The sequence below is a fragment of the Amblyraja radiata genome, chromosome 18 (genome assembly GCF_010909765.2).
Source record: "Amblyraja radiata isolate CabotCenter1 chromosome 18, sAmbRad1.1.pri, whole genome shotgun sequence".
NCBI lineage: Eukaryota > Metazoa > Chordata > Chondrichthyes > Rajiformes > Rajidae > Amblyraja > Amblyraja radiata.
The window spans coordinates 7026116-7043138 of NC_045973.1; the positions used below are offsets into that span (position 1 = coordinate 7026116).

General features: G+C 48.3%; 1 protein-coding gene across 5 annotated transcripts in view; it reads right to left on the reverse strand.

The window, feature by feature from the left end:
* The window catches only part of magi1 (membrane associated guanylate kinase, WW and PDZ domain containing 1), a 335163-nt gene that overhangs the window by 87439 nt on the left and 230701 nt on the right, over positions 1-17023 (reverse strand). For all 5 annotated transcript variants that reach the window (XM_033036663.1, XM_033036662.1, XM_033036661.1 and 2 more), the window contains one exon: positions 1375-1494. In XM_033036663.1, coding sequence (XP_032892554.1) covers positions 1375-1494 — 120 coding nt within the window. The remainder of the gene's footprint in view (positions 1-1374; positions 1495-17023) is intronic.

Here is a 17023-nt window from a genome sequence, read left to right on the forward strand (position 1 = left end):
AGTTAGACAGATACATGGATAAGATAGGTTTAGAGGTCTGAAGAAGGGTCTCGACCCGAAACGTCACCTATTCCTTCGCCCCTTAGATGCTGCCTCACCCGCTGAGTTTCTCCAGCATTTTTGTCTACCTTCGATTTTTCCACCATCTGCAGTTATTTCTTAAACAGACAGGTTTAGAGGGATATGGGCCAAACGCAGGCAGGTGGGACTAGTGTAGGTGGGGCATGTTGGTCGGCATGGGCAAGTTGGGCCGAAGAGCCTGTGTCTACACTATATGACTCTAGGGAACAGTGAGCAAGGTAGCCATGGAGGACATCCTTTATTTACTACCCATCTAAATAATAATAATTGGTAATGAACCGTGAGGATGGAATGAATCAGCCCATGAACATTTTGAGAAAGAGTAAACGTGGCACTAGTAATGACTGCTGCTTGATATTTAGTGCACTGACATCCTCAAACATCCCACAGTGCCAAGGTGCATCTCACATATGAATTCAATCCTTAAATTACACAAACTACTCATTTGGAAATTCATATATTCCAATGTGATGAGGCCGTGATCTGCCAAATGGCCAACCCGTCACTCATGAGTTAGGACATCATCGCTCAACATACCTGCTCTTCATGTAACTACTGATGGAAAACCATGTTTGTTTGGTCAAATAGCAATGCACTGGTTCATCGCTGCAGGGTGGCGCAGCGGTAGAGTCGCTGCCTTGCAACGCTCGCAGCGCCAGACACCCAGGTTCCATCCCGGCTACGGGCGCTGTCTGTATGGAATTTGTACGTGACCTGCGTGGGTTTTCTCCGAGATCTCTGGTTTCCTCCCACGCTCCAAAGACGTACTGGTTTGTAGATTCATTGGCTTGGTATAAATGTAAAAATTGGCCCTTGTGGGTGCAGGATAGTGTTAAAGTGCAGGGGTCACTGGTCGGCGCGGACCTGCTGGGTCGAAGGGCCTGTTTACGCGCTATATCTCTAAACTAAACTAAACTAATAATGAACTAATCTAAAAGCCGGAAGAGAGAGGTGATAGTTTCAGAGTAAGCGTGGAAGCTGAAGATAGTGTTCAACTTGCAGTTAAGGGCCTGTCCCACTTGGCGATGTTTTCGGTGACTGCCGGCGTCATTGACTGACGTATCAGGGTCGGCAAAAGATTTTGATCATTTCAAAATCCAGCGGCGACAAAAACAATGTTGCGACACTTGAGGAGACACCACGTGTCAATACGTCGTCACGCATCAACTTTTTCAGTGGCCTGATACGTCAGTCAATGATGCCGGCAATCGCCAAAAGAAATCACCAAGTGGAACAGGCCCTTTAGTGTTAAGCTGTGTGTGTGTGGAAGATACATAATTGCAAAATATTTACCTTCATATGTCCCAACTTCTAAAAGAGAGCCTCCTTCCTCGAGGTCAAAGAACTCCTTTACCGTGAGAAAGTTGTAGTCAATGCCGGCAATCTCACCGTCGCGAGGAGATCTTGTCGTGCCTTGAAGGGAAAGAACACAAGAATATGATTTCCAGCAGAAATGTTGTCATGTTATTTTATTGGCAAAATCTCCCCGTTTATTACATTTGCCATTTCTTTGCCGGCTTGCATTGGGATCTCACAGCAGAATAGCTCGGAAGATTCACGATCAATGTCCACGGGCGACACGGTGGCGCAGCGGTAGAGTTGCTGCCTCACAGCGCCAGAGACCCGGGTTCGATCCCGACTACGGGTGCTGTCTGTACGGAGTTTGTACGTTCTCCCCGTGACCACGTGGGTTTTCTCCGAGATCTTTGGTTTCCTCCCACACACCCATGACGTGCAGGTTTGCAGGTTAATTGGCTTGGTGCAAATGTAAATTGTCCCTGGTGTGTGTAGGATGGTGTTAGCGTGCGGGGATCGCTGGTCGGCCAGCAGGCTGTTTCTGCGCTGTATCTCCACACTAAATTAAACTAAACATGTTTGAGAAAGTGACAAACTCAAGTAAACTATAACAAGTACTCCATCCAACATAGTTGGGGACGTTGGTGATCCCCTCCCAATGTTAGACCAAAGTAACTGCAGATGCCGGAATCTTGAGCAAATCGCACAAAGTGCTGGAGAAACTCGGCGGGTCAGGCGGCATATCTGGAGGAAAAGGATAGGCAACGTTTTGGAACGGGGCGTTTCTGAAGAAGGGTCCCAACCTGAAAAGTCTAACGCAGGGCCGCGACCTGAAACATCACCTCCAGAGATGCTGCCTGACCTGCTGAGTTACTCCCGCACTGGGCGTCTTTTTTTGTAAACCAGCATTTGCGGGTGGCACGGTGGCGCAGCGGTAGAGTTGCTGCCTTACAGCGCCAGTGACCCGGGTTTGATCCTGTCTACGGGTGCTGTCTGTATGGAATTTGTACGTTCTCCCCATGACCTGCGTGGATTTTCAGAGGTTGTCAGAGGTTATAGGGAGAAGGCAGGAGAATGGGGTTAGGAGGGAGAGATAGATCAGCCATGATTGAATGGCGGAGTAGACTTGATCGGCCAAATGGCCTAATTCCGCTCCTATCACTTATGACCTTATGACTCCAAAGGCGTACAGGTTTGTAGGTTAAAATGGTTTTGGTGAAAAAAGAGTAAATGGCCCCTAGTGTGTAGGGTAGTATTAATGTACGGTAGTATTCAGGGGCGGAAAACCCGGGGGGGCATGGGGGGACACATCCCCTCCATGTTTTGAGAGGTGGGGGACATCCCCCCCCAAGTTTTTGTAACCCGGATTTAAAAATCCGGTGATCGAGCGCGCCGAGGAGAGAGACGTCGGTCAGCAGGCAATGGGGGCGGGACATGATTCAATGCAATGATTGGAGGGAGGAGCGGGGGGGGTGGGGGTGGGACTGAGGATGGAGCGCGGTGATTGGAGGAGGGAGACGTGGCACAGACCTGCGCTTCATCCGCAGCCAGGATCGATCCCGGCCGGCTCTCCGGCGCTGTCCCGTCCCCTCTCGAGTACCCCCCCCCCCCCCTGCGGGTGGCCAGAGAGGTCCGCTGTAGGATCTTTGGTCGGCAGTCAGACGGGCCAGCTCAGAGAAACAGCGCTAAACCCAGCTAACTCTGCCTGTCCCGCCAGGTGAGCCTACAGCCTTCCTGGACCAGCGGGCAATATGGCCAGCGTGGAGAAGCGCGCTGGTGTCCCGTCAGTCCAGGCAGGGCAGTAGTTAACCCGGTGAGACAGGCAGAGTTGAGCTGCATTTAGCGCTGGATTGAGCCTCCGAAGACTCGCGCGCGTGTGCGCCAAAAAATTGTGTCCCCCGCCCCCTCCATGTTTTGATAGCAAGTTCCGCTCTTGGTAGTGTTAGTGTAAGTGGTGATCACTGGATGGCATGGACTTGGTCGGCCGAAGGGCCTGTTTCCATGCTGTATCTCTAAAGTCTAAAGTTCCTTGTATCCACTAAAACATAGCGTATCCATTTCCCTCCACAGATGCTGCCTGACCTACTGAGTGACTCCAACACTGAGTGTTTTTCTCAAGACCAGCATCTGCAGTCTTTTGGTCACCGGTAACGTTACTGCCAAATTAAACTGGCCCTGATTCCTTTTTATATTACTGGATTAAACTAAGCCACAGCACACTAATCTAAAACTTCTTTTTCATGCTTTCCACATTAAAGACAGCTAGGCTGCAATCACCACCTAATTACTCTCATATACTCATTAGTAACGTACACCTCTCCAGCTCACACAATGCTTTTTTGCTCACTCGTCAAGAAAATCTTGTTGAAATAACTATCCTTGGAGTTTTCTGTTCTGGTTCTTCAGTCTGGTTAGAGGGTTTTTTTTAAGACAACATTTTTACCCTCAGTTCAGTTTCGTTTATTGTCACATGTACCGAGGTACAGTGAAAAGCTTTTGTTGCGTGCTATCCAGTCAGCGGAAAGACAATACATGATTACAATCGAGCCATTTACAGTGTATAGATAGATACACGATAAGGGAATAACGTTTAGTGCAAGGTAAAGCCAGCAAAGTCCGATCAATGATAGTCCGAGGGTCATCAAAGAGGTAGATAGTAGTTCAGGACTGCTCTCTGGTTGTGGTAGGATGGTTCAGTTGCCTGATAACAGCTGGGCACCTGCTGATCTCAGATTAGTTTAGTTTAGAGAAACAGCATGGAAGCAGGCCCACCGAGTCCGCTTCGACCAGCGATCCCCGCACGTGAACACTATCCTGCATACACTAGAGATTTACACTTATACCAAGCCAATTTACCTACATACCTGTACGTCTTTGGAGTGCGGGAGGGAACCGAAGATCTCGGAGAAAACCCACGCGTCCACGGGGAGAACGTACAAACTCCATACAGACAGCGCCCAGGTCTCCGGTGCTGCAAGCACTGTAAGGCAGCAACTCTATCGCTGTGCCACCGTGCTGCCCATTGCTGGATAGCACGCAACAAAAGCTTTTTTCACTGTACCTCGGTACACATGATGGCAAACTGAACTGAAACTGAATGTTCCTCAATACAATACAATCACAAAGGACTCTATCCCGGGGAACAATCGTTTAATCTCGGAACAGTGCTGAATTAGATGGAGGATTCTGAAACCATGCAATGAAAAATCAGCTGCCAGCAAATGAAAGCTCCCAAAAATCCCCACATTTAATAAAACACCAGATTGGCAACCTGCGACCGGCAGTGATCAGACTACTGGATCTCTCCAGCAATCCCAATTGCAATATGATCCCCATAACAGGCCGCTTCTGCATGTTGGCTTTTTATTCCAAAGTTCCACTTTTCAGCTTAACGCAGATATTATATAATTTACACAGACATTATGGAATGAACTGATTATTACATATCTGAAGGGTCTCGACCCGAAACGTCCCCCATTCCTTCTCTCCAGAGATGCTGCCCGTCCCGCCGAGTTACTCCAGCTTTTTGTGTCTATCTACATTCTTTATTTTAAATATTATAAAATATATAATAATTATTATTAAAGGTAGACACAAATGCTGGAGTAACTCAGCGGGTCAGGCAGCATCTCTGGAGAGAAGGAATGGGTGACGTTTTGGGTTGAGACCCTTCTTCTGATTAATTAATATAGATATTATATGGATTTGGGAAGAATTATTATGTTACTATATATGTTCTAATATTATTATATTATCTAATGAACTGATGAATACAAATATCTGTATTAAGTATTATAATTATATAATTATTCAATATTTAATATGGATATTATATAACATTGACAGTGTGTGATTAGATGGAATGACACATTGGTGCAGCAGTAGAGTTGCTGCCTTACAGCGCCAGACACCTGGGTTTGATCCCGACTATGGATTCTGTCTGTGCAGAGTTTGCATGTTCTCCCTGTGGCCGTGTGGGCTTTCTCTGGGTGTCCCGGTTTCCTCCCACACTCCAAAGATGAGTCGGGACTACATCCTAGCTTATGGAAGGACCGTTCAGTCATCTGATAAACAGAGGGGAAGAAGTTGTTCCAGAGGGGAATATATACGTGCAGAATATAGTTCATAAGGTCAGAGGCGACAGGAGCAGAATTAGGCCACTCGGCCCATCAAGTCTACTCCGCCATTCAATCATGGCTGATCTACCTCTCCCTCCCAACCCATTCCCCTGCCTTCTCCCCACAACCCTCGACACCTGTACTAATCAAGAATCTTTCTATCTCTGCCTTAAAAATATCCACTGACTTGGCCTCCACAGCCTTTTGTGGCAAAGAATTCCACAGATTCACCGCCCTCTGATGGGGTCAAGGAAAGAGCGTTCACGTCGCGGCCCTGTTTCCACCAATATTTCCACCACCACGCACAAGAAGCACAAGATGCAACAAGACAGGCACCATTGTGCAGATGCCGAGATGTGTGGTCAACTCTGGCTGAACAACTTCTAATCTTGTGTGTGGACTCAATAAGATGAAGACCACCCTCTGACTAAAGAAATTCCTCCTCATGTCCTTCTGAAAGGAACATCCTTTTATTCTGAGGCTGTGACCTCTGGTCGTAGACTCTCCCACTAATGGAAACATCCTCTCCACATCCACTCTATCCAGGCCTTTCACTATTCGTTACGTTTCAATGAGGTCCCCCTCATCCTTCTCAACTAGTTCTCAGCCTTGTAGCGCACCAGTTCCCATCGACCATGTCAATGGGGTGGAGGTGAATCGGACAGTACCCTAGCTTATAGAAGGACCGTTCAGAAGTCTGGCAGGTGGCGTTTTATGTAGTTTTTATATCCCCATCTGTGGATTCTGCAATGCCTCATGCATGGATTTTTCCATTCTGTGACCTCAGGTGTCGAATGAGTTTTTTTATTATTATTACAATAGCACTGTAATAGTGTGGCTGGCGGACAGAGACACTATTCGGTAAGTTTCAATGAGGTCCCCCTCATCCTTCTAAACTCTAATCCAGGGGTGTCAAACTACCGGCACGCGGGCTGGATGCGGCCCGTGAAGGTGTACACTCCGGATAATTTGGGGGGGGGGGGGGAAAGGGAATTTTCACGACCATTTATTATGTGTCTGTACGACAGCCGCTCACTCTCTCGCGCGGCTGTCTCTCCCACCGCTGTCTGTGCCGCCTGCTGCGCCACCAGGGGGCGCTCCCGTCCTCCGCACCCATGGTCCCGTGGTTTCCAAGGAGACGGTTGGCCCTTGGCAACAGACAAGATGGCGGCGCTTGACCACGGGCTGGCTGACTGACGTCCGTGCGTGCACAACTGATCCGGCCCGCATGAAGTCGCATTTTGCCCAATCCGGCCCATGACCTAAAATGAGTTTGACATCCCTGCTCTAGGATAACTATAATAATCCTTGCACTGCATAAATTAATTTAATTGTAGCTCAGTACACGTGGCAATAAAGTACCATCTAAACCCATAATATGGCCCTGTCCCACGGTGCGAGTTCATTCCAAGAGCTCTCCCGAGTTTAAAAAGAAATCAAACTCGTGGTAAGCACGGAGAATGAACGTAGCGGGTACGTCGGAGCTCGGGGACGTCTCTTAGCGGCTCGTAACGCTAACGGCAGGTACTCGGGAAAAGACTCGCTAACAATAAACTCACTTGAACTTGAACTTGAACTAACGGCAGGTAAGCACGGGAAGACTCGTGAAGATTTTTCAACATGTTGAAAAATGTCCACGAGAGCCCCGAGTACCGACGAGTGGCCATTGCTGTAAATCTCCGAGTTCGAATCAGGGCAAACTCGGGGGAGCTCTTGGAATGAACTCGTACCGTGGGACAGGGATTGAAGTTACAAAGTAAAGCTAAAACAATCATATAGGATTGACACCTTGCAAGGATGTCCTGAACAGTAAAATTCAAATATGAGAGACCAGTTTAATTATTTTATCGAATCGAACAATTAAAATTCAAATGTACAGCAGCCTACGTATCCACAGACTCCAATGACCAGAGGGTTTGGTGATTTTGTGACATTTGTATGCTGCTCGATATTATCGCACCTTCTCATCCACTGGATGTGGGAGGAAACCGGAGCACCCGGAGGAAACCGACGTGGTCACAGGGAGAACACACACCTCCAGATTCAGGGACGGTTTCTTCCCAGCTGTTATCAGGCAACTGAACCACCCTACCATAACCAGAGAGCGGTCCTGAACTATTATATACCTCATTGGAGACCCTCGGACTATCTTTCATCGGACTTTCCTGGCTTTAAGTTGCAATAAACGTCATTCACGTTATTCCCTCTATCACGTACACTGTGGACGGCTCGATTGTAATCATGTATTGTCTTTCTGCTGACTGGATAGCACGGGACAAAAGATTTTCACTGCACCTCGATTCACGTAACAATAAACTAAACAAAAAAAAAAGAACGTGCAAACTCCACTCAGGCAGCACCCGAGGTCAGGATCGAACCAGGGTCTCCGGCACTGTGAGGCAGCGGCTCTACTGGCCGCCCCGTATTGTCAAGCAAATCACGTCAGCCCGTGCATTACAATATTGTGTTTTGTTATGAATTATTCTGTCACTCTTCCACTTTAAACTAAAACCTATTACATGAGCGAGCGTCCAAGTGTCGAAGTGAATTTAACCAAAGTGAAAATCCTTAATTACGTTGGGATGGTGCATAATGCTATTGAGGCTGCAATTCCATTTTGTGGTTGTGATTAAATTAGACAAATATTTCTCCCTGGAAGTAATCCAAAGCTTCAAATCCTTCATTCAGGTTGCAAATCTCAACCTCTCGTCCTTGTAAAACAGGGCCAAAGCACCGTGCAAAGTGCATCCTGATTGAAATGCACGGCTAAGACAATTACAGCCGTTTTGGATTGTCATAGGTCCAACCAAGACCTCAACGGTGGAACAGGCGGAGGACGATGGCTGACCTTAGTGGAGCATCACAACGGCTGGGAAGGCGGATGAAGGCCGAAGTATAAATGGGTCTCCGGTCGTCTTGGACTCCGTGTCACTGGATCTCGACCCAGATCAGTCAAGGGCCGTGGGGTGGCTGTCTGTGCACCAGTCTCCCCACGTTAAACAAAGTCACGCACAGGTGTCCTCCATATAGGGAATGGCACCCTGGAGACACCCATGGCCAGCCATGATCGAAGGGAAAGAGATTGGCATTCTGACATCATGGCTGAGGAAGGGTCTCGACCCGAAACGTCACCTATTCCTTTCCTCCAGAGATGCTGCCTGACCCGCTGAGTTACTCCAGCTTTTTTGTGTCTATCTGTGGCTGTATCACAACTTACATCTAGACAACAGTTTTGTGCGGCACGGTGGCACAGCGGTGGAGTTGTTGCCTCGCAGCGCCAGAGACCCGGGTTTGATCCTGACTACGGGTGCTGTCTGTACGGAGTTTGTCCGTTCTCCCCTTGACCTGCGTGGGTTTTCTCCGGGTGCTCCGGTTACCTCCCACGCTCCAAAGACGCGCAGGTTTGCAGGTTAATTGGCTTCGGTGTTATTGTAAATTGCATCCAAAGTGTATGTAGGATAGCGTTAGTGCGCGGGGGTCGCTGGTCGGCGCGGACTCGGTGGGCCGAAGGTTTCCGCGCTGCATCTCCAAACGAAACTAAACCAAAGAGGCGTCCGTGTTTTAGCCTGGCTTCCAACCTCTCGTTCGTGTGCTCTAGAGTCTCGGCCTTGCTCCCTTCTCTCCATGACTCTCTGACACGAGCAGAACTGGGGTCAAAGCCAACATCTGCTGAAACAAGATCGCTGAGGCAATAACTATCTGCACAATACTAATGGAGATCACCCCTTAACGTGCCAGCTAAACCATGTACAATTTAAGGAGAAGTCGAAATGCATATTTAAATTCCGTGTCTTTGAAAAGCAGAATTAAATGCTCAATCTTGTACAGACAAATCCACGCATAACGCTTGCCCTCAATCTAGCAGAGCCACAGGTCTATGGTGTGGGCGGCCATTTAAATATCTACCGTGCACAATTATATTAAATTTAAGCAGTTTAGCTCCTGGCGGCACAGTGGCGTAGTGTGTAGAGACGCTGCCTCACTGCGCCAGAGACCCGGGATCGATCCCCACCTCGGGCGCTGTCTGCACAGAGTTTGCACGTTCTTCTTTCCTCCCACTTCCCAAAGACGTGCTGGTCTTGTGTAGATTAATTGTAGCCTCTGTAAATTACCTCTGGTGGGTAGAATCAGGGAGTCAGAGTCATACAGAATAGGCTGGGTCTCTATTCCATGGAGCGTAGGAGGATGATGGGAGATCTTATAGAGGTGTACAAAATCATGAGGGGAATAGATCGGGTAGATACACAGAGTCCTTTACCCAGAGTAGGGGAGTCGAGGACCAGAGGACACAGGTTCAAGGTGAAGGGGAAAAGATTTAATAGGAATCCGAGGGGTAACTTATTCACACTAAGGTTGGTGGGTGTATGAAACGAGCTGCCAGAGGAGGTAGTTGAGGCAGGGACTATCCCATCATTGAAGAAACACCTGCCTGTGTTTGGCCCGTATCCCTCTAAACCTTCCCTTTCCATGTACCTGTCCGAATGTATTTTAAGTGTTGTTATTGTACCTGCCTCAACTACCTCCTCTGGCAGCTTGTTCCGTAAGGAGGGAGTGGATGCTTAAGTGGGATAACATGGCATTAGTGTGAACGGGTGATGGACGGTCAGTGTAGACCCGGTGGGCCGTAGGGCCTATTTCCACGCACTATCTCTAAACTACGGCGGTCAATGTTCTCCTGTGACAACCCTCTCAAACATCCTCCACCAGTGACCGCTAACTTCACTCCCGTCATCCCAGGCTGCATCTTTCACACACAGCCCAGACCATCACACAAACCAACCTCCCTTCCATCGACTCCATCTACACCTCACGCTGCCTCGGCAAGGCCAGCAGCGTCATCAAGGGCCAGTCGCACCCTGGCCACTCCCTCTTCTTCCCTCTCCCATCGGGCAAGAGGTGCAGAGGTGTGAAAATGCACACTTCCAGATTCAAGGGCAGTTCCTTCCCAGCTGTTATCAGGCAACTGCACCACCCAGAAGTCACCAACTAGAGAGTTGGTGTTGGCCCCCCATCTACCTCATTGGAGACCCTCGGACTATCTTTAATTGGGCTTTACCTTGCACTCATCGTTATTCCCTTTATCCTGTATCTGTGCACTATGGACGGCTCCATTGTGATCATGTGTAGTCTTTCCACTGACTGGATAGCGCAACAAAAAAAGCTTTCCGATATGATATGCCTCAGTACACGTGACAATAAACTAAACTGTTGTGAGAGTAAAGGAACTGCAGACTGCAGACTGTAGATAGACACAAAATGCTGGAGTAACTCAGCGGGACAGGCAGCATCTATGGAGAGAAGGAATGGGTGACGTTTCGGGTCGTGACCCTTCCTCAGACATTTGCTGGGGTGGATATACTGCGGGTGACCTCAACGCTGAGTGGGTCGCCCCCTGGAGGCAGATACAGGGAGGAACAGCAGGGGAACAGCAACACCTTCTTCAAAGGCGTAGGCAAGGCAGCCCCTTTGGTAGAATCAAGTGAAGTGTTTCTCTGGAGAACAGTTGAAACTTTATACGATTTGGGGCTGTGCGGGAATCGGATCTAATAATGCACCGTGGGCATTTCCAGCCCAGAATTAATACAATTCGCCTTCAAACTTGACAAGAACCTTCTCACGGAGTGGCATTCCACCCACAGCTCCAACTTTGGAGATGACGGCTTTTTATTTTAATTGGATTTCTACTGGTGATGGGGGCTAATGGGATTGAGGTGAGACTTTCTGTCTGATGAATTTTTAACAATGCTTGAGACGTGGGCAGCAGTGGCTCCATGCCGATATCATATCTTTACATCAAGGAACTTTGGAGATGAAGCAGAAAATCATATAATGGGTTGGAGATGGCCCTTGACAGTGCTTTAGTTAATGGTGTTGCACTGAAGTTTGAGACTGTTACCCTGGGCATGAAAAGTGCCATGTCGAGCTCTCTGGCAACTGAACCTTCCTACCACAACTAGAGAGCAGTCCTGAACTACTATCTGCCTCTTTGGAGGCCCTCGGACTATCTTTGATCTGACTGGCTTTACCTTGCACTGAACGTTATTCCCTTATCATGTATCTGTATCAATTGCAATCATGTTTTGTCTTTCTGCTGGCTGGTTAGCACGCAGGATAGCGGAGTCAGGGGATATGGGGAGAAGGCAGGAACGGGGTACTGATTGGGGATGATCAGCCATGATCACATTGAATGGTGGTGCTGGCTCGAAGTGCCGAATGGCCTACTCCTGCACCTATTGTCTATTGTTTATATTGTCTATTGCAACAAAAAAGCCTTTCACTGTAGCTCGATACACGTGACAATAAATGAATCTGAATCTGTGGAGTTAAGGTTTGGTCTTGCTCGACACAAAGTGCTGGAGCAACTCAGCGGGTCAGGCAGCATCTCTGGAGAGAAGGAACAGGTGCGTCTTCGGGTCTTAACCTTTCTTCAAGTTGATAATGGGGGGGGGGGGGGGGGGGGGGAGGGAATGGGGAAGGACCTGGAGGTAAGAAAAGGCCAGGGCCAGCAACAGATTTGCCCTTGGTAGCACAACGCCAACACTGAAACACAAGATGCATGAAAATGAAAGGTTCATTGCCAAATGCACACCAGTCAGCTGTCAAGAGAATCCCCACTATAACGTAAAACACTCATTCCATAAAGCCTTTGATTTCTATCTTTAAAATATTGTGACTTAAAAGCTGAAGCAGCGGAAACAAAGACATATTAGTGCATTCTGGTGTCTGAATAAGACAGCAGAATATACAGCATTTGCAGGAAGAGTTTACATTTTGGATTATTAATGATCATTTTGATCTGATATATTGTGCCCCGTTGAAGCAGCTTGGATGTTTTACTGTGTTGACGGTACGATCATTTAGTTTAGTTTAGTTGCAGACACAGTGTGGAAACAGGCCCTTTGGCCCACCGAGTCCAAGTCGACCATCAGTTATCTATACACCAGGTCTATCCGACACACACTCGGGACAATTTACAGAAGCCAGTTAACTTTCAAACCCGCACGTCTTTGGAATGTGGGAGGAAACCGGAGAACCCGGAGAAAACCCACGTGGTCACAGGGAGAACGTGCAAACTCCATACAGACAGCACCCGTAGTCAGGATCAAACCCTACTTGAGACTACAGTCTCATCTAATTGTAGTTCAGAATAGTCTCGACAGCCTGAATGGCCTCTTTTTGTTTCCAAGTCTCTTGTTCCCAAGTTCCAAATAAACCACAACACTAAACTGCTTGTCCGTTAATTAGTGGCACGGTGGCGCAGCGGTAGAGTTGCTGCCTTGCAACACCAGAGACCCTGGTTCGATCCTGACTACGGGCACTGTCTGTACGGAGTTCGTAAGTTCTCCCAGTGACTGCGTGGGTGCTCCAGTTTCCTCCTGCTTTCCAAAGTCGTACAGGTTAATTGGCTTCTGTAAAACTATCCATGCAGTTTTGGATAGAACTAGTGTTTGGGGCAATCACTGGTCGGCATGGACACGGTGGACCTGTTAACATGGCGTATCTCTAACCTAAACTACACTAGCCTAAATGCCCCTTCTCTTTACAACATTAACCCGCGGGCAGGTGGGACTAGTGTAGAAGGGGCATCCTGGTCGGCATGGGCAAGTGGGCCGAATGGCCTGTTTCTGTGCTGTCTGACTCTACAATGACCTACCAGCCAGTATAATGGACGAAGATATTACCCATAGAAGCAGATATTGTGGTGTAGTCACTGCCTCGTTGACCTGCACGGTTCCTAGATTGAAGATCCAACCACACAACAGTGAACGTGACGGGAACAGCAATGTTTCGGAGAACAAACATCCTTCCTCATGTGTCCAAAGTTGAATGAGATCATGAAAATTCCTGTCATGCACGACATGAGTCCTCAACTCTCACTGCATCACTGGGCAACAGAACAGGTTCACCAGACTGCCAGGAACCTGGGCCAGGGCCGAAGATGCTGTGTCTGAGCTATCGCCAAATTTCAAAATGCAAGCATCTTATCTTAATTTTTAATATTAAAAAATTGCACCTTCATTTCATTGCAGAAAGGGCAATGGGGTTCTGATATGCACCTGGGCTGCGTAAGAATGAAAGTGTGAGGTAAGGATAAAAGAGGAGCAGAAAGTTCATAGGCTCTCGGAGCAGAATTAGGCCATTCGGCCCGTCAAGTCTACTCCGTCATTCAATCATGGCTGATCTATCTCTCCCTCTCAACCCCATTCTCCAGCCTTCACCCCATAGCCCCCGACACCTGAACTAATCGAGGATCTGTCAATCTCCGTATGAAAAATATCCACTGACTCGGCCTCCACAGGCAAAGAATTCCACAGATCCACAGGTGCGTCCTTTTATTCTGAGGCTGTAACCTAGACTCTCCCACTAATGGAAATCCTCTCCACATCCACTCTATCCAGGCCTTTCACTATTCGGTAAGTTTCAATGAGATACCCCTTCATTCTTCTAAACTCCAGCGAGTACAGGCCCAGTGCAGACTAACACTCACCATGGGTTAACCACATGCAGGTGATGGTGGACATTAATGGAAAGTATAAAAACTCCTCAAGTTGAAGGTTAATAGACTATGGTTGTAAATTAGAGTTACAAGTTGTCCATTAGGAGGCACTATCACAACTTTTAAGAAAGAAAATGGGTCAGGTACATGGATGGGACAGGTTTAGAGAGATATGGGCCCAACGTGAGCAGGTGGGTCTAGTGTAGATGGAGCATGTCATCTACAAACAGGTCGGTGTGGATAAGTTGGGCCTAAGGGCCTGTTTCCACGATGTATGGCTCCATTAGATAGTTCTCATACAACAGACACAATTCCTATAACATCTCTCTCCCAACCTCTTCCATGAAGATCTGATGCAATAAGCAAAATGCTTCTGTGTTCAGCGTAAGAATGCCTTTCCAGATGAGCAATATTTGTGATTCTGTCCCCTATCAATGGGTAAACATGCGCTGTCACCACTAGCAAGGGACTGCCATACTTGTCTATAGACGTCTTAAGAAATACAGTGCGGAAACAGGCCCTTCGGCCCACCGAGTCCACGCCGACCAGTGATCCCCATACACTACCACTATCATAAGGTCCTAAGTGATAGGAGAAGAATTAGGCCATTCGGCCCATCTAGTCTACGCCGCCATTTAATCATGGTGGATCTATCTCTCCCTCCTCGCCCCATTCTCCTGCCTTCTCCCCATAACCCCTGACCCCCGTACTAATCAACATAACCGGTACTCTAACGTAGCACTAACTCATTCTCTACCCTGCACACGAGCGACAATTTACAGAAGCCAATTAACTGACAAACCTGCACGCCTTTGTAATGTGGGAGGAAACCGGAGCGCCCGGAGAAAGCCCACGCTGTCACGGGGAGAACGTACAAGCTCCGTACTGGCAGCGCCCCCTAGTCAGCGTCGAACCCGGGTCTCTGGCGCTATGAGGCAGTGACTCTACCGCTGCGCCATCATGCCGCCCCTACGTTATTGCGCAATCCGCAGGACCGAAGGGCATTTACACTGCAACTCATTCTAGAGCTCAGAGACCACCGAGATGCAAGTCCACAAAATGTCACATGGGCAGCCAACTGGGAAATGGCCACACACCAGCGATGCTCAGCCCACTAACACTGTGATAAATAGACCCCTGGCAGTCGACAGCTTACCAGTGGTGGTACCATCCACATTATTGTAGCCATTGCCAGTGTGCCGTCAGTGATACCAAGGAATATAAACCTATTGATTAGCCATCCGCATCATCAAAGGCCGGTCGGTCTCACCCCGGTCACTCCCTCTTCTCCCCTCTCCCATCAGGCAAGAGGTACAGAAGTGAAAAGGCACACCTCCAGATTCATGGACAGCTTCTTCCCGGCTGTTATCAGGCAACTTGAACCATCCTCTCCACAACTAAAGAGCGGTCCATATCTCCCATCTACCTCATTGGAGGCTTTCGAACAGTCTTTAAGCGGACTTGACTGCCCTTTATCTTGCACGAAACGTTATTCCCTTTATCCTGTATCTGTAAACTGTGGACAGCTCGATTGTAATCATGCATTATCATCGCTGACTGGACAGCACTCAATAGTTCTAGCCGCGGGCGCGGTGTGGACTTTAAGAGCTCCGACCTCCGGCTTGGGGCCTATAAAACATCGTGAAGCCCCGGTCTCCAGTAGGAAGCGGCCGATTCGGGACCTCCAAGCCGCGGAGTGTCCGCCCGTCCCGACGTCGGAGTTTCGAGCATCCCAACGAGAGGGCCTGTACATCGGGCCGTCCGTAGCGGTGACTGCGGAGGGTTCGTGGCCGTGACCACGGGTGAACAAAGGAGGAGGACTGACTGAACGTTATTGCCCCACCACAGTGAAGAATGTTGATCCCACTGTGGTGGATGTTCATGTTGTATTCTATTGTGTATTGTGCTGTTTTATGGCTACATGGTTAATCAAATCCCACTGTACCTTAATTGGTGCATGTGGCAATAAATATAATAATAATAATAATGGATGGGATTTATATAGCGCCTTTCTAATACTCAAGGCGCTTTACATCGCATTATTCATTCACTCCTCAGTCACACTCGGTGGTGGTAAGCTACTTCTGTAGCCACAGCTGCCCTGAGGCAGACTGATGGAAGCGTGGCTGCCAATCTGCGCCTACGGCCCCTCCGACCACCACCAATCACTCACACACATTCACACACAGGCAAAGGTGGGTGAAGTGTCTTGCCCAAGGACACAACGACAGTATGCACTCCAAGCGGGATTCGAACCGGCTACCTTCCGGTTGCCAGCCGAACACTTAGCCCATTGCGCTATGTGCATGAACTTGAACTTGATAAAACAGCTTTTCACTGTACCTCGGAACATGTGACAAGAAACTAAACTAAACGACGTTGATATGATGGGAATCTTGGAAGAACAGGGGTCAGCTTTCACTAACGGTGTTTAAATTTAAAGAGCGTTAAATTAAATTGCTAATCCATGTCAACCCACTTCCACTATGAATTGAGGGTAAGAAATTAGTTTAACATATCTTGATCGCCTGGACCTACCTGATCTCCCGGTTGCTAAACACTTTCATTCCCCTTCCCATTCCCACTGACCTTTCTGTCCTAGACTTCCCCCATTGTCAAGAGTGAGGCTAAATGCAAATTGGAGGAACAGCATCTGATATTTCGCTTGGGCAGCATACAGCCCAGTGGTATGAATATTGATTTCTCTAACTTCAAGTAACCCCGGCATTCCCTCTTTCTCTCTATCCCTCCCCCACCCAAGTCGCACAAGCTACTCGTTCTCACCCAGCAAGCAGCTAACAATGGAGCAGCTGGGCTTGTACACTCTGGAGTTTAGAAGGATGAGAGGGCATCTCATTGAAACACATAAGATTGTTAAGGGCTTGGACACGCTAGAGGCAGGAAACATGTTCCCGATGTTGGGGGAGTCCAGAACCAGGGGCCACAGTTTAAGAATAAGGAGTAAGCCATTTAGAACGGAGACGAGGAAACACTTTTTCTCACAGAAAGTGGTGAGTCTGTGGAATTCTCT